Below are 23,541 nucleotides of genomic sequence, written 5' to 3'. Positions count from 1 at the left end.
GTCTATTTGTCCATTATGCGTCTCGTCTGTGACGGCGCCAGCCCCAGACGAAGGTCTGCCGAAACGCGCGCGGGGCTGGCGCCATTCCAGAGGAGACATATAATGGGTAAATAGACTCTGTTTACTGTATGAGATGGTTATATGCACTTTCACTTTAGTATTATGTATAATGGGGAATGAGTCACCATTTGTATCTCCTGTTGTGGATGTCGCCTTTCTCCTGCACTTGATTTTATGTATGGATTGTCATTTGTAAATTGTGTCAATAAATTATACTTATATTTCATGCGGCCTGGCAATCTTTGTTGGCATATAGGTATATACTTTTGTTGCCATAGGCATGAGTGGATTGTGTCGTGCATGATATTGATGCGTATGGATGGTTGTTTCATTCATCCATTTATTGTTGATTCATGGTTTACGACTTTTTTCGGGCATATATGCGCTGTAAAGCTGGCCATAAGTTCAAAATAGCTATTCCTCACAACTCCACCATCAGCAGGCACTGCATCTCTGCTAAGTATGTACGTTTTTGTTTTTCCAATGGGGTAACCGTACGGGGAATAAGACACTGCCAGACCTGTCTGTTCCTGTGACGTACAAAGATACAGGATCAACAATAGCCAAGCCATAAAATAAGTAGTAGTTATAATCTCTAAAAGAAGGGGCTTGAAACTAGGTTCACATTCTGGCAAAAAATGGGCAAAATATCATGCTGTAAACCTGCTGGACTTCAATGAGCACTGATGGTGTCTTTGCCAGTTTACTATTCCTGGGCCAGAGGAGAAAACTGTAATTTTGCAGCAGATGTGAACTATGCCAGAAGAGAAAACTGCAGCTGCATCTGTGAACATAGTCTTAGGCTGGTTACACAGCTGCATTTTACAGATCCGGCAGCCCGTTCCATTCGGAAACATCTTGCCAGATCCGACACTGAATGCACTGACAGACACTGCCGACATACCATCTGGCCTCATTAACTATAATGGAGAGAATTGGCCAGACCAATACCACTGCGCAGCGGTTTTTGTCCAGCTGAATCCCAGTATTCTAAGCCGGAAGAGCCTATCGGAGCACACTAATGACAGTGTGAACCAGGCCTTAGTTTGCACTTATCAGTGAGTATGGCTGTTTTCAGTGTTGTGTTTAATGTAGATGGTATGCTAAACGGAAACCTTTAAGAGATATTCCATTTTGATCTGTCAGAATAGTAGTCTATGGTCAAGCATAAAGGATCCGTCTGGTTTTCGTTATGCAGGACTTTGTTTTCAGTCATGCATAACAGAACCCAGATGGATCCGTTAAGCTTGGTCATAGACTACTACTATGTAGATACAACGGCACTACAAAATTGTAATGCAGTGCCTTTTTGCCACTGAGCCCCGCCGATTCAAAGCGGAGTGCCAACCATTTTTCTACTATAGACTACTATTATGATGGATAAATATTGAATGCCTCTACAAATGATGTTATATTCTGTTATAACAGAATTCCTACAACATCCGAACACTGAACCCGAACCTGTAAAAAAACTGCAAGTCGTCCAGATTTTTTTTCCATTACAGCGTTCACCATATGGGATAAATACATTTATAATTTAATAGTTCAGGAATTTAGGGACATGGCGGTGTATGTGATCTTTGTTTTCTTTATTGTTTATTTATTTTTAGAGGATAGTGGGGGTTGAAACTTTATATTTACTTATTTTTTGTTTTTAAAAACTTTTTTTTTACTTTTGTAAGGACCCCTAGGGAACCTGAATGTGCAATCATTAGATTGCTTCTCCCATATATTACTATGATTTACAGTAGTTGATGGTAAATTCAGTATATTCCAATGCAGCAATGCCACATGCTGGCCTACAATGGATTAGGCCTAATAGCATGGTACAGGCTGCATGTCGTCAAGTAGTGAAACCAAACATTTCTATGTACCTATTTACTTCTTAAAACCTTATTCACATGTCACTGTTTGGGTCAGTGATTTTCATTAGTGATTGTGAGCCAAAACTAGGATTGGAGCCTCCACAGACATAAGGTATAAGGGAAAGATCTGCACCTGTTGTGCATATGGACCCGCACCTGGCTTTGGCTCAAAATCACTGATGGAAATCACCAAATGCATCTTTTGAACTTTACTAGGACTTTTCACTCCTATGCCCAGTTCCAAATCTAAAATGCTAATTTCTTGCCTACCTATTAAAAAGATTACACAACATGGCTGATCCATATGCTATTATGCAAATAATAAATAAAAAAATTCCATATAGCGTAATAGAGTATACCAGATCAAATTTCATTTTTGTCTCCATTTTGGTTGTGTACTCCTGAATAACCCATCTTTCCCATGAGCTGATTTTAATTAGTGTAGTATAAAGGAGGCACCAGGAGAGGTGGCATACAGAGTGGCTTCAGCGTATACGTGGAATCTGCCTTTCCTAAATTCACTGGATGCTGGTTGGCACCATAAGAAGTAGCTTTTAGAGGTCACTATCTCGAGGTGGATGGGCTCAAAATCATTTAAATCAAAATGTAATTGCTAAGTACCTCCCATTCCTTTATATAGTGAGTATAGCATTAGGTTACATATTTTCTGATGATGTATTTAGTGTATGCATTGTGTGATACCAAATCAAACTTCTCATATATATTATATTTATATAGGGAGACATACCTATATTTAGGATGAGTGATGGCATAGATAATTGGATTGTGAATGGCAGATGCCTTTGCGATTACAGCAGGTACGGAGTTCATGTACGGCGTTAAGATATTGGCATACCTGTAGTAAAACATGTGAACATACAAATAGATTAGAAATAAATCATCATAACTTAGTAAAGATATATAGTTGTATATATACAGTATAATATATAATACTTGTACTGGTCCTGAGTTACAGTTTGTATGCCCAGAGCTGCATTCACAATTCTGCAGGCTTTAGAGCTGAAAAATCACAGTATTAAGCTTCATATACATGGCCGTCTCTGTTTTTCGGTCCATAAATCACAGATCTGCAAAACACAGATGATGTCCATGTGCAGTCCACACTTCAATGGTTCCATGGTCAGCATATGGATCTTTGTTCCTCAAAACGATACACAGTTCCTATTAGAGATGAGCACATTTTTTTAAAATTTGATTTGGCCGGTCCTCCTAATTTTTTGAAAATATTTGCTTCGATCTGAATTTATTTGCAGCAAATTACGTTTAAAAAACGTCTATTTCCTGGCTGCAGAGAGCCTTTATAGTGATGTAGAACACTGTGCCTTGCAGTATTGCAGTAACACGCATAGGGAGTCTGCTGTGGTAGTTAAATTATACTGTGAGTCAGTATGACATGTAGATGATAGGTGTCGCTCTTAGAATCACTGCACATTTCACTTATTTGGGCAGTCACAGGGCCAAAACAGACCAAATAACTCAAATACTGTAGGTACTCAGCCTTACAGGTCGATGTTAGCGCCAAGAAGAAGCGCACTCCTTTTACACCATCGTCAGCTGTTTCCACATAGATGTCTACAGAACCTGTTCTATTAAATGCTTATACAAGTAGAGCCCCCCCGACAGAGTGGAAAGGGTGTCATCAGTAAGTTTGTGTTGACGTCACTGATTATCTTGCCCTTTCTCTGATCCGTCAGAATAACCTACAAAAAACGTATCCTGTCTGTTGAGCATCCGCCTCAACTCGGTCAGCATTTGGTCAGTAATATATCAGTATTGCTAATGCCCCAAAAAAAAATTGGAGTAGATCCAAAAATATTGTCATGTCTTCTTTGTTTTATACCCACTCCTGCTTTTGGCTACCAAATCATAAGCCAATTCTGTTGGGACCAGACAGGCCTTACAGCTGCTACACAGATAGGATCCTTTGTGTGTCTCATTTTTCCTTCCTTCTGACAGATCAGAAGAAGCGTCAAATAAATGATGATGTCAGCCAGGTCAAAAAGGCAAAATAGTGGCCCAGTCAAGAAGTGGGAGGGTGGGAACAGCATGAGAAGTCCACAGAGTGGCCCAATGACATAGTGTGGAGGTGGCAGTAGTATCAGGAGACCATAGAGTGGCAAAGTGACATAGTGTGGAGGTGGCGGCAGCATCAGGAGGCCACAGAGTGGCACAATCACAGAGTGCAGAGATGACAGCAGCAGCATGAGGAGGCCACCGAGTGGCAAGGTGACAGTGTTGAGGTAGCATCAGAATCAGGAGACCACAGAGTGGCAAGGGACATAGTGTGGAGGTAGCAGCAGCATCAGGAGACCACAGAGCGGCACAATGACAGAGTGTGGAGTTGGCAGCAGCAGCATGGGGAGGCCACAGAGTGGCAAGGTGACATAGAGTTGAGGTAGCAGCATCAGGAGACAACAGAGAGGCAAGGTGATATAGTGTGGAGGTGGCAGCAGCATTAGGAGAAAATTCAGGGGTTGGCAGCACTACTCATCCCACTCATTTGGGTACTGACCAGGAAATGGCTTACAAGCCAAATGGTGCGCGCAGATAGGGATCGTGGCTGGGGGTCCCAACTCATCCAGACAATTCAATAATCCGCAGCACTCGCCGGTGAATAATGAAAATAGTGGTGATTTATTCACTCAAGCAGCCAGTATACAGCGACGTTTCGACCTCAGTTGGTCTTTATCAAGCAGTCTGCTTGATAAAGACCAACTGAGGTCGAAACGTCGCTGTATACTGGCTGCTTGAGTGAATAAATCACCACTATTTTCATTATTCACCAGCGAGTGCTGCGGATTATTGAATGGCCAGCAGCATTAGGAGACCACAGAGTGGCAAGGTGACATAATGTGGAGGTAGCAGTAGCATCAGGAGACCACAGAGTGGAAGGGTGACATAGTGTGATGGTGGCAGGAGCATCAGGAGACCAAAGAGTGACCCGTGACAGAGTGGGGAGGTGGGTGGCAATAACAGTACCTGCTGACGATGGTGTGGGTAAGAAGGAGCACTTGGCATCAGATGTGTGGCATCAGGTGGGTGGCAGCATCAAAATAGTAGCTGAGGCAGGTAGCCAGAAGAAACCAGTTTCTTTTGTCATGGTTTGGGTGAGGCAGCATGGATTATCTAATCTGATGCATTAGGCATTGGTGGGTGGAAATCCTGGCTGATCCACGCCTGATTCATCTTGACAAAGGTCAGTCTCGCCACATTTTGGACAGGCGAGTTCTCCTTGGGGAAACTATGGCCCCCGCTGCACTAACCACCAGCTCTAATTCCACACTACCGGCCAGACAGGACAGCTTTTCTAGGGCAAACTCTGCTAGTTGCGGCCACAAATCTAGTTTGGCTGCCCAGTATTCCAGCAGATCTTCAGTGACAGCTGGCAGGGTGCACTCCAAGTATGCAACCACCAGCTGGTTCAGGTTCTGCTCTATGTCTAGATGCTGGTGAGTAGTTTCTTCACTAGGCGGGTGAAGAAAGTTGCTCATCAGCGACTCTAGATTCAGGTTGCTGCTGCTCCATCAAGTTGATACTGCGTGTGCTACCCCACCCTTCCTCAGCAGCCATGGCAGTGGAATGTGAGCGCAGAGGGCCACCCGGTCAGACCAGTGAGAGGTTGGATGATGGCGCAGATAGGCAACAGCCAACTGACTACATAAGATGTCTCCATAGTAGTTCAGTTTGTCCTACCTCTCAGCGGGTGTAAAAAAGGCCCCTATTTTGGACGGGTAGCGATGGTCTAACATGGTAGAGAGCCAGTAGTCATCCCTCTGCTGAATGGCGACAATTCGGCTGTCACTACACAAGCAAGTGAGCATGCATCGGGCCATTTACGCAAGTGACTCGGAGGGACTCCCTGCCTCCATCGCCACTGCATACTGCCACGGTGTGTCTAAGTCATCTGCCTCGTCTTCCTCATCTCCTTTTTGCTCCTCCGCCTACTCCTGCTCCTCCTCTCCTGTCACCTGTGTATAAAAACCACCCATTTCACTACACATTGTTTGTGCTCCAATGTCCTCCTCCTCCTCCAGTTCAGCCCCCACACGGCTCATGTGGTAGTGAGATGTAGGCCCCACTTCTCAGTCCCCTGACCAGCCAGATTTACCAGAATCTTTTTCAGGATATGAATTAGTGGAATGACGTTGTTCATCCCGTAGTCCTGGTGACTGACAAATAAAGTGGCCTCCTCAAAGTTTACAAGCAAACGGCAGGTGTCACGCATGAGTCCAGCACTTGGAAAGAGAGGGACTGCAGTACCAGCAACTTGGCCAGGAGCACGTTCAGCTTCTGCGACGTTGGATGAGTGCACGCATACTGTTGTCTTTTGGCAATCACTTCGGTGATCAATTGCTGATGGAATGACTGACAAGGAGTAGGAGGAGGAGCAGGAGACTCAGGACCAGCATATGATGGGAAGGACATACAGCTTCCTTTTGCTGAGGTGGTGGAGCGTTGACTGCCTGAAATCGGGTGCAACTGGGTGACGCACCGGTTACTGCGTCAGGCTGCATCGCCACATTACAGCCACGGTTCTCCCAGGTGACTTTATGGTGACGCTGCATATGTTGATGCAGGGCCATGGTGCTAACATTGGCACTCTGGCCAGGCTTCACCTTCTGCCCACAGATTTGACAAATGGCCATGTTCCTCTCCCCCGGCGGCTTAACAAAAAATTGCCACACCTCCGAGTAGGTGATTTTACCCCAAACACTCTGCACTGACTGACTGCTACCGTCACTGCCTCCATAAACCCCTGCACCACTACTTTCTAGGTAGGGTCCTGCAAAGCGGGTGGTCTACCCCGGGCATGTTAGGGTCCCGACCTCCCACCACTGCCTCACGGGCAAGCTGACACCCTCTTCTCCTGTTGATGATGAAGCCCCTTCATCACTCAGCTCCCAATTGCGATCGGCTACATCATCGAGTACTGTCTGCATGTCACTGATGTCCTCCTCAATGGTCTCTGAGCCAGGAACCTGACCGATCGCAACAGCAGCTCCCAAGGCACTCTCCTCATTACTACTTGCCCGCCTACCGGAGGATGTGTCCTCCAGATCTTGGCTGGGCAGTAGCTGCTGACTGTCTTCTAGTAGCTCGTCCTCGCTGTTTAGTGGGGCTGATCCCACAGCATATAGTACTTCACTGGCTGAGGGAACAGAAAAGGACAGAGGCAGGTTGAGGACAGGTGAAGGCACAGTGCCTGCTCCCGTGCCGTGCCAACTAAGGGTTGTGTCTGATGAACCCACTGACTTTTGGCTGGGGGTGTCTGATGTCACTTGCGACAAAGTTGAAGATCGAGTCAACCATTCAAGAACCACTGGGTTGCTGGTCAAGACACAACCGCTAGCTGACACTAGGAGCTCAGCCCTCTCGAAGTGACTCCTGCTGCCATGCCCCCTTACTCTGCTGCGACCTTTGCATGCGCTAGAAACATTTAGGCCTGTGTTCCTCCCATGTGCAGGGCCTGTCACTTCTCTGTCTGACATACTGATCAAATAAGTAAATAAAAAGGAAATTTTGTAAGTAATTTTGTCACTTCACTGCACAACGGTGAATACATCCCAAAAAAGGCATTAGAACATATAACTGCACCGTAAATATTTTTTGCCACTAATACACGCCAAAAAGAGCTTTAATTTTCTCACTTCACCACACAACGGCAAATAAGCCTTCTCTCTTTTTCCACACTAATACACTCCCAAAAAAGGCTTTAGAACATATAACTGCGTCCGTGAACTGCAAATAATATTTTTCTTGCCACTAATACACGACAAAAAGGGCTGTAATTTTCTCACTTCACCACACAACGGCTAATAACCCCCTTCTTTTTACCCAACTAATACACAACAAAAAGGGCTGTAATTTTCTCACTCTACCACACAACAGCTAATAAGCCCCTTTTTTCCCACTAATACATGCCAAAAAAGGATTTAGAACACATAAGATCGTGAAGAGCAAATAAAAAAACTTTGGGGCACTAATATACGACAAAAATGGCAGTAATTTTCCCACTTCACCACACAATGACTAATATGTACTTTTTATTTTTCCCCACTAATACACGCCAACAAGAACATATAACTGCGGCCGTGAGCGGTAAATACAGTTTATTTTTTCTCACGTCACCACACAACAGCTAATATGCCCCTTTTTATTCCCCCCACTAATACATGACAAAAAAGTCTTTAGAACATATAACTGCGGCCATGAATGGCAAATAAAAAAATAAAATTGCCACTAATACACGCAAAAAAGGGCTTTAGAACATATAATTGCGGCGGTGAACGGCAAATAATAATTTTGTATTAGTGGCAAAAATTTTTGTTATATGTACTTTCCATTCTGTGTGAATTAACACCAAGACTGCAAAGATACATGCTGTTTTGTGCAATTGCCTCAAGTGTGAATAAACACTGAAGTTTTGAGTTAAGAACGTGTATTTTGCCTCTATACTGCGTCCGCTTACCCTATCTACCAGAGCAAAACCCTACAACTGGAGGAGGATGCGCGCATAAGCAGTGAGGCCATATTGCGTGAACGCCAATATTTTTGGTTTCTGCATTTTTCAGGCATGGTTGTATGTCGTACATTAAACCAGCTGTATTACAACCAGTGCACGACGACAAAATGGAGGCTGTTATGAAGGCCCTCATGGAGGCTAATCTTCAGCAGCGAGAGACAAACCTGCAGCAACACGAGGTTAATAAGCAGCAGCAGGAGACTAACCAGTTGCTGCTACAACACGTGATGGCTTTGCAGACAGCAGGAGCAACCCAGAGCGTCCACGATGCTCGGAAAGCAGTCTGTGCCGCGATTCCTAAGATGACCCCTGCAGACGACATCAAAGCCTTTATTATGACTTACTCCACCTCTTGCAAAAGTGGCTACAGCCTGATGTGCTGAGTCCCACAGCTATGCTGGCTGATATGTTCTGGAGCGCTCTGCCACCCCCTCTCCAACACTGGATCGGCCAGGTGTCTTCTGGAAGGACCCTATAAATGGTGGACCTGATGGAGCGCTACGAGGCTACTAAGACTGTTACAGGGGGTTCTTTTTGGAGGGGGGCAGTCAAACCCAGTAAATCTCCATCCCAGACCCGGCAACTTGTACCAACCAAACCCACCTGGAGTGTACCCTCTACGGACTTGGCTCTGATAGTCTGCTGGCGGTGACAGGAGCCGGGCCATGTCAGAGCTGACTGTCCTCATCAGGTGGAACCCATGGATACTAACTATAGCTGCCGTCAGTCGCTATATGCAGGAAGCTGTGTGCAGCAGGTACCCCAAAAACTCTAAACCACCTATGCCAGGTGGAGGTAGCAGACACTCCAGCGGAGTCTGCTGTCCCTAGTAAGGGCTCCTGTGGTACAGTCAGAGGAGTATACTGGCCGGAAAGTCTGGGTCATGTGCATCCATGGAGACTTAAAAGACTATCCAACCGCCCTGGTGTCTCTTACCACAGGGGCTGGCAGATGGACTCACAAAGTGGCAGTTTCCCCAAATTTACACTACCAACTTATAATAGGGAGAAACTTCCTGGGCTTCCCGGCACTGAGGCCTGCTATGAGAGTGACTGATACCCATGAGACAGGGGTAACCCTAGCAGAGTGGCCTGGATCGGGGGGAGACCAGAACCCTGGGAACTTGAGACCGAAGGGCCAGCAGTAGGGGTGACACTTTGGTGGAAGAGGGGGAGACAACCCTGATAAGTGTGATGGTGGGAGACATGGAGGACTTGCCGCCAGGTCCTGAATTGGGGGATAATTTTGGTACCCGTTAACGTAGGGACCCAACCCTATCCAGTCCAGAAAAAAGAGAAAAAGGTCCAGCTTCCAAATAATGTGGAATCTTTTATTGATACTTTGCAATAAAACCAAGTACATACAGTCTACGCGTTTCAGATCTTTAACCCCTTAAGGACATAGGGCGTACCGGTACGCCCTATTTCCCGAGTCCTTAAGGACCAAGGACGTACCGGTACGTCCTATCTTTAAATCGGCATTCCGGCGCCCCAGGGGTTAATCTGAACAGGATGCCGGCTGTAATCATTCAGCCGGCATCCTGTCAAAACGCCATGTGACCCCCCCGTGTCGGCGATCGCAGCAAACCGCAGGTCAATTCAGACCAGCGGTTTGCTGCGCTTTTTGCAGTTTCTGATCCCCGCGGTCCCTGACCGCGGGGATCAGAAACTTTAGAGTGCCTAAAATCAAGGTTTTGCACCCCCCCCTGCACCCCTGCACGATTTGATGGCGGCGGGTGGTGCAGGGGGGGTGTCGCAGGCGGTGGGGGCATTGCGGGAGGTGGGCGGTGCGGCAGGTGGGATCGCGATCCCCTTGAATAATCCGCCTCCCCTTGAATAATCGTTGGCGTCTAGTGGGTTATACCAGGGTGCCAGCACATTGCTGGCACCCTGGTATAAACGGCTGACATCGTTGATGCGAGGTCAGCCGTTTAACCCTTTCCATACAGCGGTCCGTACGGACCGCTGTATGGAAAAGGTTAACAGCGCAGAAAGCTCCCTCCCTCTCCGATCGGGGGGCTGCTGTGCCTTTGCAGCCCCCCGATGGGAGAGGGAGAGAGCCCCCAGACAGCCCCCCGAAGCCCCAGTCCTTACCCTTCCCCGTCTGCGAAGTTGTGGCAGACGGGGAAGGTTCCCATGGCAACAGGACACCTGCTCAGGCGTCCTGCTGTCCATGGTGCTGTAACAGATCTATGCTAAAAGCATAGATCTGTTCAGTGTAAGTAAAATACAGTACAGAAACCTATATAGGGTCTTCAAGAACCAAGTGGGTCTGGGTCAAAAAAATGTAAAAAAAAGTGAAAAAAGTTAAGATAAAAAAAAAACATTTATCACTGAATAAAAAATAAATAAAAAAAATACACTACACATATTAGGTATCGCCGCGTCCGTAACGACCTGATCTATAAAACGGTCATGTTACTTTCCCCGCACGGTGAACGCCATAAAAAAAAAAAATATGAGAAAATTGAAATTTTGCCCACCTTACTTCCCAAAAAAGTTAATAAAAGTGATCAAAAAAGTCGCATGTACGCTAAAATAGTACCAATCAAACCGTCATCTCATCCCGCAAAAAATGAGACCCTACTCAAGATAATCGCCCAAAAACTGAAAAAACTATGGCTCTTAGACTATGGAAACACTAAAACATGATTTTTTTTGGTTTCAAAAATAAAATAATTGTGTAAAACTTACATAAATAAAAATAAAGTACACATATTAGGTATCGCCGCGTCCGTATCGACCGGCTCTATAAAAATATCACATGACCTAACCCCTCAGATGACCACCGTAAAAAAAAAAAAAAACTGTGTAAAAAAAGCAATTTTTTGCCATCTTACGTCACAAAAAGTGTAATAGCAAGCGATCAAAAAGTCATATGCACCCCAAAATAGTGCCAATCAAACAGTCATCTCATCCCGCAAAAAATTAGACCCTACTCAAGATAATCGCCCAAAAACTGAAAAAACTATGGCTCTTAGACTTTGGAGACACTAAACAAATTATTGGTTTTAAAAAAGTTATTGTATAAAACTTACATAAATAAAAAAAATTGTATACATATTAGGTATCGCTGCGTCTGTGACAACCTGCTCTATAAAATTACCACATGATCTAACCTGTCAGATGAATGTTTTAAATAACAAAAAAAAACGTGCCAAAAAAGCTATTTCTTGTTACCTTGCCGCACAAAAAGTGTAATATAGAGCAACCAAAAATCATATGTACCCTAAACTAGTATCAACAATACTGCCACCCTATTACTTACTTTCTAAAATGGGGTCACTTTTTGGGAGTTTCTACTCTAGGGGTGCATCAGGGGGGCTTCAAATGGGACATGGTGTCAGAAAAACAGTCCAGCAAAATCTGCCTTCCAAAAACCGTATGGCATTCCTTTCCTTCTGTGCCCTACCGTGTGCCCGTACAGCAGTTTACGACCACATATGATGTGTTTCTGTAAACTACAGAATCAGGGCCATAAATAATGAGTTTTGTTTGGCTGTTAACCCTTGCTTTGTAACTGGAAAAAAAATATTAAAATGGAAAATCTGCCAAAAAAAGTGAAATTTTGAAATTGTATCTCTATTTTCCATTAAATCTTGTGCAACACCTAAAGGGTTAACAAAGTTTGTAAAATCAGTTTTGAATACCTTGAGGGGTGTAGTTTCTTAGATGGGGTCACTTTTATGGAGTTTCTACTCTAGGGGTGCATCAGGGGGCTTCAAATGGGACATGGTGTCAAAAAAACTGTCCAGCAAAATCTGGCTTCCAAAAACCATACGGCGCACCTTTCACTCCCCGCTGTGTGGCCGTACAGTAGTTTATGACCACATTTGGGGTGTTTCTGTAAACAGCAGAGTCAGGGCAATAAAGATACAGTCTTGTTTGGCTGTTAACCCTTGCTTTGTTAGTGGAAAAAATGGGTTAAATTTCAGAAAAATTTCAAGATTTGCTTCTAAATTTCTAAGCCTTGTAACATCCCCAAAAAATAAAATATCATTCCCAAAATAATTCAAACATGAAATAGACATATGGGGAATGTTAAGTCATCACAATTTTTGGGGGTATTACTATGTATTACAGAAGTAGAGAAACTGAAACTTTTGGGTAAATTAGGTATTTTATTATGCAAAAAAAATATTTTTTTTTACTTTATTTTACCAGTGTCATGAAGTACAATATGTGACGAAAAAACAATCTCAGAATGGCCTGGATAAGTCAAAGTGTTTTAAAGTTATCAGCACTTAAAGTGACACTGGTCAGATTTGCAAAAAATGGCCTGGTCCTTAAGGTGAAAATGAGCCTGGTCCTTAAGGGGTTAACAATATAGATCTATCATGAGTAAGGATCTATATTGTTAAAGATCTGAAACGCGTAGACTGGATGTACTTGGTTTTATTGCCCTGTATCATTAAAAGATTCCACGTTATTTGGAAGCTGGACCTTTTTATTTTTTTTTCTGGATATATACCCTCATGCCAAGGTTCCTGGCTTGGTCCGTGCATCCTCCTTTTGCCTCAGGTGAGCGCACCAATTTTGCTTTTCAACCCTATCCTGTGCCTGGGAAAATGTGTTAATAGTAGATGAACCACAACAACCTGGGGCAGAGTCAGTGTTTCCCCATTTTGTGGTTCATCAGGATATGTTGTATCGGCTAAACCAAGGCTTATCGTAAGCTTTTTCTGAGTAGGACTACCTAAAGAGGTACTGACCAACCAAGGGAACTTTTATGTCCAAGGTGATGAGGGAACTCTGCAAGTTGCTGCACATAAAATAACTACGATGTCCGTTTACCATCCGCAAATGAACGGTCTGGTAGAACGGTTTAACCAAACATTAAAAAATATGTTGAAAAAGGTAGTGTCTAAAGATGGGAAGGACTGGGACCTCCTTCTGCCCTATCTCATGTTTGCAGTGCGTGAGGTACCCCAGGCCTCTACTGGGTTCTCGCCCTTCAAACTGCTATATGGCAGTCACCCTCGTGGCCTCTTGGCCCTGGCCAAAGAAGCGTTGGAAGAACAACCCACTCAACATAAAACTGTACAAGATAGACATACCTGTACAGAAGACAGCCCGCGACCAGGTACAGGCCCCTCTGTCTGATGCAGGAGAGGCGCTCCCACAGTAAAAATTGCTGACAGCCTCTCCTCTAAACAGACTCAGGAGACCAGGGAGTTCATTAGTCAGAACATGGATGTGTTCTCAGACCTCCCTGGACGTACTTCCATAATCCAGCATGATATTGTCACTGAGCCTCAGGCAAATGTCCAATTAAAACCATGCCGGGTACCCGAGGCTTGGTGACAAGCCATATCGGAGGAGGTGCAGCTAATGTTGCAGCTAGACGTCATTGAGGAGTCAGTCCTATAGTATTGATACCCAAGCCGGACGGGACGTTCGAAAACTTAACAAGGTTTCCAAATTTGATGCGTATCCCATGCCCCGGGTGGATGAGCTCATCGAGAGGTTAGGACAAGCCCGGTATTTTTCTGTTTTGGACCTCACGAAAGGGTACTGGTAGGTGCCCTTAACGGAGGCTGCCAAAGAGAAAACTGCCTTCATCACGCCTGAGGGGCTGTATCATTATAAGGTCTTACCCTTTGGTCTGCATGGCGCCCCCGCAACTTGTCAGCGACTAATGGACATTGTGCTTCATCCACATTGTCGGTACGCTTCAGCTTACCTGGACAATATTGTCACCCACAGTACAGACCGGGAAAGTCAGCTACCCAAAGTGCAGGCTGTAGTCGACTCCCTTCGGAGAGCTGGCCTAACCGCTAACCCCAAAAATGTGTGATAGGGTTAGAAGAGACTAAATACCTGTTATATGTAATTAGACGTGGGGTCATCAAACCCCAAGTGAACAAAATAGAGGCGATACGGAATTGGCCCGACCTGTCACCACTAAGCAAATAAAGTAATTCCTGAGAATGGTGGGCTATTACATGAGGTTTGTTCCCCACTTTTCTACTCTAGCCGCGCCCTTGACAGGGCTCTTGAAGGGACAGAAATCAGTGATGGTTAGCTGGAATGATCAGGCGGAAGAGGCTTTTGCCGCTTTGAAGTCGGCCCTGTGTGGGTCACCGGTTTTGGTGACGCCCGACCTCAAGTGGGAGTTCATGGTACAAACAGATGCCTCCAAAGTAGGCTTCGGTACCGAACTGTCTCAGGAAGTCAACAGGGAGGAGCATCCTATTGTCTTCCTCACCCCATCTGAAACCAGGTACAGTATAGTGGAGATAGAGTGCCTGGCTATCAAGTGGTCACTCGAGTCTCTCCGCTACTATTTGTTGGGGAGAAAGTTCTGCCTGGTGACTGACCACTCCCCTCTCAAGTGGATGAGCCAGGCCAAAGACAGGAATGCCCAGGTCACCAGATGGTTTTTGTCTCTGCAGAACTTTAAGTTCTCGGTAGAACACAGAGCAGGCCGGTTACATTGAAACGTGAATGCCCTGTCCTAGGTGCATTGTCTGGCATGTGTCAGGGTTGAACAAAGATGGGGGGGGGGAATATGTGACACAGTGAGGGGTTGTGTCTGGAAAAGCAGGTATTTTCCTCCCATCCAGGTGAGGTCAAATACCGGACCGGAGTTTAAGTGCCAGTCCTGGTTTTGGCAGCACCTGGCTGTACTTAAATAGGCAGCTAGGTTCAGCAGAGACGTCTCTGTTTTTGGGATCTGAGGCTATGTGCTGAGCTGGAGGGCTGAGAGCCGCATGATGGGGAAACAGGCCCCCTAAAGCCTGCTGTGGACTACTAGATGCAGAACTGCCAGCAAGGTTACTGGTGTTACATGAACTTTCCATTGTGTGTGAATTAACACCAAGACTGCAAAGTTTTGTGCAATTGCCTCAAGTGTGAACAAACACTGAAGTTTTGAGTTAAAAACTTTTTGCCTCTGTACTGCGCCCACTTACCTTATCTACCAGAGCCAAACCCCCGACCCCCCACTAATACGCTACAAAAAAAAAAGGCTTTATAACATATAACAGCAAATAACATATAACAGCAATACACTCCAAAAAGGGCTGTAATTTTCTCACTTCACCACACAACGGCTAATAAGTCCCTGTTTTTCCCCCCACTAATACACTACAAAAAAAAGGCTTTAGAACATATAACTGTGCCTGTGAATGGCAAATAATATTTTTTTGCCACTAATACACACCTAAAAGGGCTGTAATTTTCTCACTTCAACACACAACAGCTAATAAGCCCGTTCCCCCCCCCCCCCCACTAGTACACAACAACAAAAAGGCTTTAGAACATATATATAACTGCATCGCACAAGGGCTAATAAGACCCCAATAACAAAAATGGTTTGCTGGAATTACAGAGGTATTGCAAACCTGAAATGAGCAGCAGTATAATCCTATTACAGCAAGGTGTAATAGGATTGTTCCTATTACTCAGACTGTACACTCCCCTATTAGACCCTGTTCTGATTCAGTACTGTGGAATAATTCCTCCCTATCCTTTTCCTACACTTCTAATGCCCTTTCCCTGAACGTCTACTGAGCAAAATATATATTTTCAAGTAATTCCTAGCACTGTCCCTAGCGCCTGCTAACGTCTCTCCCTTCACTAAGTACACTGTAAAATCGCTGAATCCAAGATGGCTGAGGCTATTTATAGGGCTGTGACATCACCGGGCTGGCTGCTGATTGGCTGCATGCATGGCATTGTGGGTGCTCCCTCATTTCAAGAGTTCTTTGCTCCATGTCCTAACACGTGCAGCAGCCATTTTAGGAAAAAAAATCGATTTGTTACCATGAAGTATGTGGAAATTCAGAGTGAATTGAATAATTTTCGAAATTCTGATTGAATTTCACTTCGTCAGCTTCGATTCGCTCATCTCTACTTATATGCACTAGTGTAAATTTTCTGGTAGACTGCACATTTTATGGCTCCCCTAAAATAATATGTTGGACCTTATGTGTAACAAAATATGCAAAAGAGAAGTGGTGCAAGCTAGAATATAAAAGCATGTAGTAGGTTGCTATAGGTAATAGCTCCTGCTCCAACGTCCTAATGAAATCTACTGACTTTACATCACGTAAAAACAAAAACAAACAAAAAGTGAGATATATTATAATCTTAGAATGACTGCATTACCCAGCAAAGGCCACCAATGCAACAGTTGAATAGGGAGACCATGAAATCACATATAAGAGGATGACAATTAAAGCAATCTTTGCCATCTTCCATTCATTTTTCATTTTCTGATACTGTTTCTGAGATTCCTTGTTGTCATCCGAACCAATCTTTTGAACAGCCCTGTAATGATTAACATGAAAAACAAACAAAAATAAAAGAGCCGGGTCACATTCACAAGCATATACAAAGTACAGGTGAAACTCGAAAAAATTGAATATCGTGCAAAAGTCCATTTATTTCAGTAATGCAAATTAAAAGGAATTGCATTAATGCAGCTTAAAATTAGAATTTTGTGAAAAGCTTCAATATTCTAGGCTCAAAGTGTCACACTCTAGTCAGCTAACTAATCCATACCCCCTGAGCAAAGGGTACCTGAGATTGTGACTTTGGGGTTTCATAAGCTGTAAGCCATAATCATCCAAATTATACCAAATAAAGGCTTGAAATATCTCACTTTGCATGTAATGAGTCTATCTCATATATTAGTTATTACCTTTTAAGTTGCATTACTGAAATACACGAACTTTGCACAATATTCAAATTTTTTTGAGTTTCACCTGTAATCCATTATATATTTAGGTGTATAATTCCTTTAACAAGAACATTTGTGATTCAGTTATAGTCTCCTGACTATCCTGGAGCTTTAACTCATTGAAATATTTTTATCTCAGAGTTGTCATTTTACAAAAGCAAATAAACCTTTGCACATAAAACAGCTGTGCATTTAATTGGCTAGATGCACAATGAAAAACTGCCTTTACTTACGTAGGTTGAATATGATGTTAGTGGTGGTCATTGTGTCCTACAAAAGTCATATCTATGTACAGGTCTGTCTCCAATCAATAACATTGCCATAGATAGATGTAAATGAATTACCTGTTAGTGTTCTTGATGGCCTTAAAAATAAATATGTAGCAATATATAATGACAAAAAGTGGTATGAAGAAGACAAAGCAGAAGAGGAGCATTGTGTATGCTCTAACAGATGGTGTGAATGTCACATAGTCCCATGTGCAGGAGGTCAAAAGCCCTTCAGGAACATAGGCACCTTTTAAAAAGGAAAGATAGAGTTGAAGTTAATGTTTTATGTTGGAACAGTGTTGGACAAGACAATGGTATATACATCATAAATACGGTAAATATGAAAATATATAGAAATCAGAATGCATTATTATTAGAGATGAGCGAAGCTTTAAAAAATTCGATTCAGCAGCTTTGCTAAACTTCATCAAGAAATTTGATTCATTATGAATTACTTTGTCACAAATCCCTTTTTATTGTTTGACAGGGAACGGTTATCGCACAACCCCCGTCATAATTATACTCACTTCATCCACTTGATCGTGGAGAAGCTGTCCGCTCCCGTCTTGATTGAAAACCTAACAAAGAAACTGTGGCGAGCATGATGACGTCACTAATGAAATCACAGTGCATGGCCAGCGTGATCACGGGAGCGGAAGACCTCTCCGCGATCCAATGGATGAGCTGAGTATAATTTTTTGCTTTTCAGCCACCATTTTGGGAAAAATTGATTCATTACCACGCAGAGCAAGAATATTTGGCGAGAATCCCGCTGCGCTGCTGGAGCACCGCTGCCTTCTCAAACAGCTGATCGGCGGGGGTCCCGGGTGTCAGGCCCCCGCCGATCAGATGCTGATGATCTATCCAGAGGATAGATCATCAGTTAAAACAAAGTGCAGAACCCCTTTAAGCAAAAAGCATAGATGTGGTAGGCAATAGCAAGTGCTCGGCAGCACTAAATCAGGTGCTCGGCGGCACCAAATCAGAAACCATATGTCCTACCACAATACGGGGGGTTCCAGTGCACATCCATGAATCCCAGAAGGAAAGCAAAAACCATCTATCCCTGGGCTAGATGATGATGTGGTATTGAAGGACAGGGTGGGCACAGAACTGTCCCTGATATTGCCCTACAGGGGGTGCTATTCTGGCCTTATAGCCTAATCACAGACCACCCGCCCTGATAAGAGCGACCCCACCCGGAACCTTACCCTATATAAAAATAGCCCTAGTAAGCCTCTAGAGTCTAGCCCCTAGGCCCCTGACTTCCAGGTGATCACTATTTAGATCTATGTGTTTTTGACTCATTATAAAAGTATATTATAAGTATATCGCACCCTCTGTGTATCACACCTATCGATAGCACACCTTAAAATGACTTTTGTGGCCCTATTAGCTAGTGTTTGGTGTCCCTAACAGCCTGTCCCTGCTCCACACAGCAATCTCTCCCTACACTGGCAAAACACTGACTGTAAAATGGCGGCCAGATCAGGTTTATTTATAAGGTAGGGGGTATGTCCATGTGCTGAAATGTCTCAATTGGCTGTCCTGTACCACCTGATGGATGTGTCATGGGTCAAAGCTCTTCATAATGTAAAAGAATATGGCGGGCGCAAATTTCTCCATATGTTCCATATTCTCCATCGGCGAATCGCGAACCGCAAGGCCATCTCTACTCAAGACTAATTGTTATACTCAGAGTTGTAACATGTACCATCCTAACCTTACTGATATACTTCTGACTCTCAAAAAGACTGGTAAACTAAGTTTCTTTTCATCACTGCTTGTAACCACATGGCCTTGAACATGAGCCCACACAGGGGTGGATTGGCCATAGACCTTACAGGGAAATTTCCCGGTGGGCCGATGCCCTCATAGCTGGCCAGTGGAAGTTTTTGGGGATGTATTTTGTGCTGCTGGCGGCAGTATTTTGTGGTGGATTGTGGTATTTGGCTCTCTTGGGATGGTATAATGTCTTCCAAAGGGGCACTTTTTTCCAGAGCCACTTTAAGTTCCCCTGAGCCCACATGTACTCCTGACTTGCTTTACAGATTCCAAAACGCTTGTCTAATATCCTTTAACATTAAAAACCTCTAATTAAGTGGCGTGCCTAGAGGGGGCGGGGGGTGTAGTGTGGGGAAAATTACTGTATGGGAGAAGTGTGGGGGAAATTACTGTGTGGGGGGATTACTATGGGGGGATTATTATGGGGGCAGTGTGGGGAAAATTACTATATGGGGGCAGCATGGGAGGTGTTGCTATTGGCTAGGCACTGTAGAGACAATTCTATAATTTCTGGGGACACTATACAGGGATTATTACCTGGAGCACAATATAGAGTGTTATTATTACTGGGGGCACTCTAGGAGACATTATAACTGCTATAGACACTATAGGGACATTTGGGGTAATTTATCAAACTGGTGTAAAGTAGAACTGGCTTAATTGCCCATAGTAGCCAATCAGATTCCACCTTTCATATTTGACAGCTCTTTTGGAAATCCAGTTCTACTTTACACCAGTTTGATAAATGACCCCAATTATGTCTACTGGGGTCACAATTTTTTCAGCAGGATAGTACCTGGGACATTGGGGGGCACAACGGGCACAGTATTGTGGGTGGTAGCAGGATGACACTGTGGGGACACCAGGATGTGGAGGTTGATGGAAAAACTGAGAAATCTAACGTGTGTGTATTATGAACTCTGTAGAGACAAGATGCGGCTGAAAGAATTTGTCATGGCGGTCTAACAGAGAAGAAAAGGAAAGAGAAGGTCTACATGACAGGAGATGTCCCTGGATATAAGAGGTATGTGGGGGGGGGGGGGGGGGGGGGTTCCAGATAAAGGACGTGCCCCAGGTGCCAAACACCCTAGGCATGCCACTGCTCTAATTGATTTGTATTTATTTGGTGGAACCATTACGAATAACACAGAGTTCATACTTCATTGTGAATACTTCAGTGCAAACATCTAACTGGCTAGGTATGTCAGTAAGTAACTCCTGACTACCCTCCTTGAAGTGGGTAGACTAATGCGATACAAAACCACATCATGTGTCCAATCATGTCAGCAAAGGAGACTAGGGCTAAAATGGACACAAACTCACCAAACCTCATCAGCTGTAGACTTGAAAAAAGTTGCATGGTCTTATAATTCATTAGGTCAAAATTTAGTTTTGACTTTCACATAAATGTAATGCCTTAGTTTGATAATTAATGAGCATTGTTTAAATATCATAGTATTTTTAGTTACAATGTGTAGCCTGCTATACCCATTGGCTACCTTTCTTCTAATGGAGAAGTTGAACAGCTTAAAAATATTAAAAAAGCACCCGGTATCCATAAATGTGACAACAGATCTTGTTAACTTCAATTGTATGTAACAGATCTAAACTGAAAGAGTACCTTTGGAAAATTATGGGATGAGAAATTTGGAGAATTTATGTGCAGCTCACAAATCTATAGCAATTGCAGGATATCATGTGCACTTGGATTAGAATGGCTATGGCATGTTTCCAGCATCTTGTTGAATCAGTATTATTGCAAAATGTAGGCTATTCTGCATATGGAAATCTGTACACAGTCAGTTTTATACAAGTTAGGGCTGTTTCACACGAGCGGATGCCGTGAGGTGGAAGCAGCATCAGAAGACCACAGAGTGGCCCAATGACATTGTGGATGTGGCAGTAGCAACATCCGGACGCCACAGAGTGGCACAATGACAGAATATGGAGATGGCTGCAGAAGCAGCATCAGGAGGAGGCCACAGGAGTGAAGAAAGATGCTCATCAGAGACTATAGACACAAGTTGCTGCTGATGGAGCTGGAAATGCTCCTCCCCTCCCCCACCCTGCCAAAGCAGCCATGGCAGATTAACGTGTGCGCAGAGGGTCCCCCCGGTCAGACCTGCAAGAGGATAGACAATAGTGCAGATAGGCAGCGGCCAACTGACTACATAGGATGTCTCTATAGTAGTTCAGTTTGTCCTCCCTCTCAATGGGTGTAAAAAAAAGGCCCCCATTTTGGAGCAGTAGCGAGGGTCCAACCAGGTGGAGAGCCAGAAGTAATCCCTCTGCAGAATGGTGACAATTCGGCTGTCACTACCCAAGCAAGTGAGCATGCAGTGGGCCATTTGTGCAAGTGACTCGGAGGGACTCCCTGCCTCCATCTTCACTGCATACTTCCATGGTGTGTCTAGGTAATCTGCCTCGTCTTCCTCATTGCCCTGTAGCTCCTCTGGCTGCTCCTGCTCCTCCTCTCCTGTCACCTGTGTAGAAAATCCACCCATTTTGCTACACATTGCTTGTGCTCCAATGTCCTCCTCCTCCAGTTCAGCCCCCACAGGGCTCATGTGGCCGTGAGATCTAGGCGCCACATCTCCAGTAGTGATGAGTGACAGGGGCAATATTCGAATTTGTGATATTTCACAAATATTTTGTAGAATATTTGTCATAAATTCACGAATTTGAGAATTCGAGATTATATTCTTGATTGCGAAAATCGGCAATGTATTATTCGCGTAATGCGCGCGAAATACCTGCGTGGGTGCTACATTTTTCAAGCTGGTATAAGTTTCCTGAGACTGGAGAAAATGGTTGACACAACAGAACATTAAAATAACTTTATATGCAGATAGAGTGCTCCAATATATTTGCGCTTGCGAATTTTCGGCAATGATGCACAGATTTTTTCGCAATATGTGCAACTTGTATAGTAAGGGGCAGGCAACTTTTCTGTTGGTTTCTAGGGATTTTGCTAAGCTGTGACAAAGCCTTCTCATTGGCCCACAAGCTAGAAGAAGGGAGGGATGATCAGCTGATGTGTACAGTGTTAAAAAAACAACTGAATATCGTTATTACGAATATATAGCACTATATTCTGAATATTCGTGAATTCTCGAAGTGCCGATATTCGCGATAATAATTCGCTGTTCAAATATTTGCGGTTCGAACACTAGTCTCCAGTCCCCTGACCAGCCAGATTTAACAGCATCTGTTCCAGGACATAAAGCAGTGGAATGGCGTTGTTCATCCTGTAGTCCTTGCGACTGACAAAACACAAGGCCTCCTCAAAGGGCCTGAGAAAACAGCAGGTGTCACGCATGAGCTGCCAATGGCTGACATAGAAGTTACACAGGGGAGTACTCCTGTCCGCCTGGATCATGAAGAAATCGTTTATGGCCTTTCTTTGTTCATATAGTTGGTCCAACATATGGAGGGTGGAATTCCAGTGGGTGGAAACATTGCATATCAGCCTATGTTGGGGGATGCCGTTCGACTGATGTAGCTCAAGGAGGGTGTGCTTTGCTGTGTACAAGTGGGATGTCTTGCAGATGGGTGGAAGACTTCAGGAACCGCTTGACAATCAGATTAAACACATGCGCCATGCAGGGCGCATGGCTCAGCCCTCCTTGACGCAGCGCCGACACCATGTTCCTCCTGTTGTTAGTCATCATGGTTCCGATTTTTAGTTGTCGCAGAGAAAGCCAGGATTCGATTTCTTGATGAAGGACACGTAGAAGTTCCTCCCCTGTGTGACTCCGTTCGCCCAGGCAAACAAGGTGCAGAACAGCGTGACACCGCCGTGCCCTGCACATGTGGTATGCTTGAGGGGCTGTCACGGCTGTAAGTGAGCAACACACAGTAAATAGCAACTGACCGGACCCAAACTAGGGAGGATAAAGGGTGACCCCGTCAGACCCTAAAAGCTCTCCCTAAGCTGCTATGCACATGTCCAGATCCATATGGTGGATCGAGACATGCCCGCGTACCTCAGGCTGATGACCACTGAAACCCCTACAATAGTGGAAGGGGCACGGCCACCGGTGCCCTGCTCAGTATATGGACGGAACCGGGGTCGCCTCGGATCCAGACAGCAAAGAAACAGAAACACACAATGTCTGAACACTTCGCTGAAGGAGCTGCGGCTGCAGTGAAAACAGATCCAAAGTCAGCAGACAATATCCGAAGTACTTGCTTCAGCAGAACACAGATCCAGTGAAAAGATATCACACAGGTGAAGATACTCAAGCGAGAGATACAGCTCAAATGAAAAGTATAATCCACACCTCTACAAAAGGAGGAGGGGTGATTTAAAGGCAGCGAAATCAAGCACAGG

At 44.4% G+C, this 23,541-nt stretch overlaps 1 protein-coding gene across 1 annotated transcript in view; it reads right to left on the bottom strand.

Moving 5' to 3' along the window:
* OPN4 (opsin 4) overlaps positions 1-23,541 on the bottom strand; it is a 126,148-nt gene that overhangs the window by 27,161 nt on the left and 75,446 nt on the right. The window contains exons 5-7 of the mRNA XM_044298607.1: positions 17,499-17,670; positions 16,581-16,742; positions 2,674-2,781 (exon numbers count right to left, since the gene is read on the bottom strand). Of these exons, the coding sequence (XP_044154542.1) occupies positions 2,674-2,781; positions 16,581-16,742; positions 17,499-17,670 (442 nt within the window). The remainder of the gene's footprint in view (positions 1-2,673; positions 2,782-16,580; positions 16,743-17,498; positions 17,671-23,541) is intronic.

Source organism: Bufo gargarizans, chromosome 6 (assembly GCF_014858855.1).
Source record: "Bufo gargarizans isolate SCDJY-AF-19 chromosome 6, ASM1485885v1, whole genome shotgun sequence".
NCBI lineage: Eukaryota > Metazoa > Chordata > Amphibia > Anura > Bufonidae > Bufo > Bufo gargarizans.
Note: the sequence above shows the minus strand (reverse complement) of the source record. Positions and strands in the feature narration are given on the sequence as shown.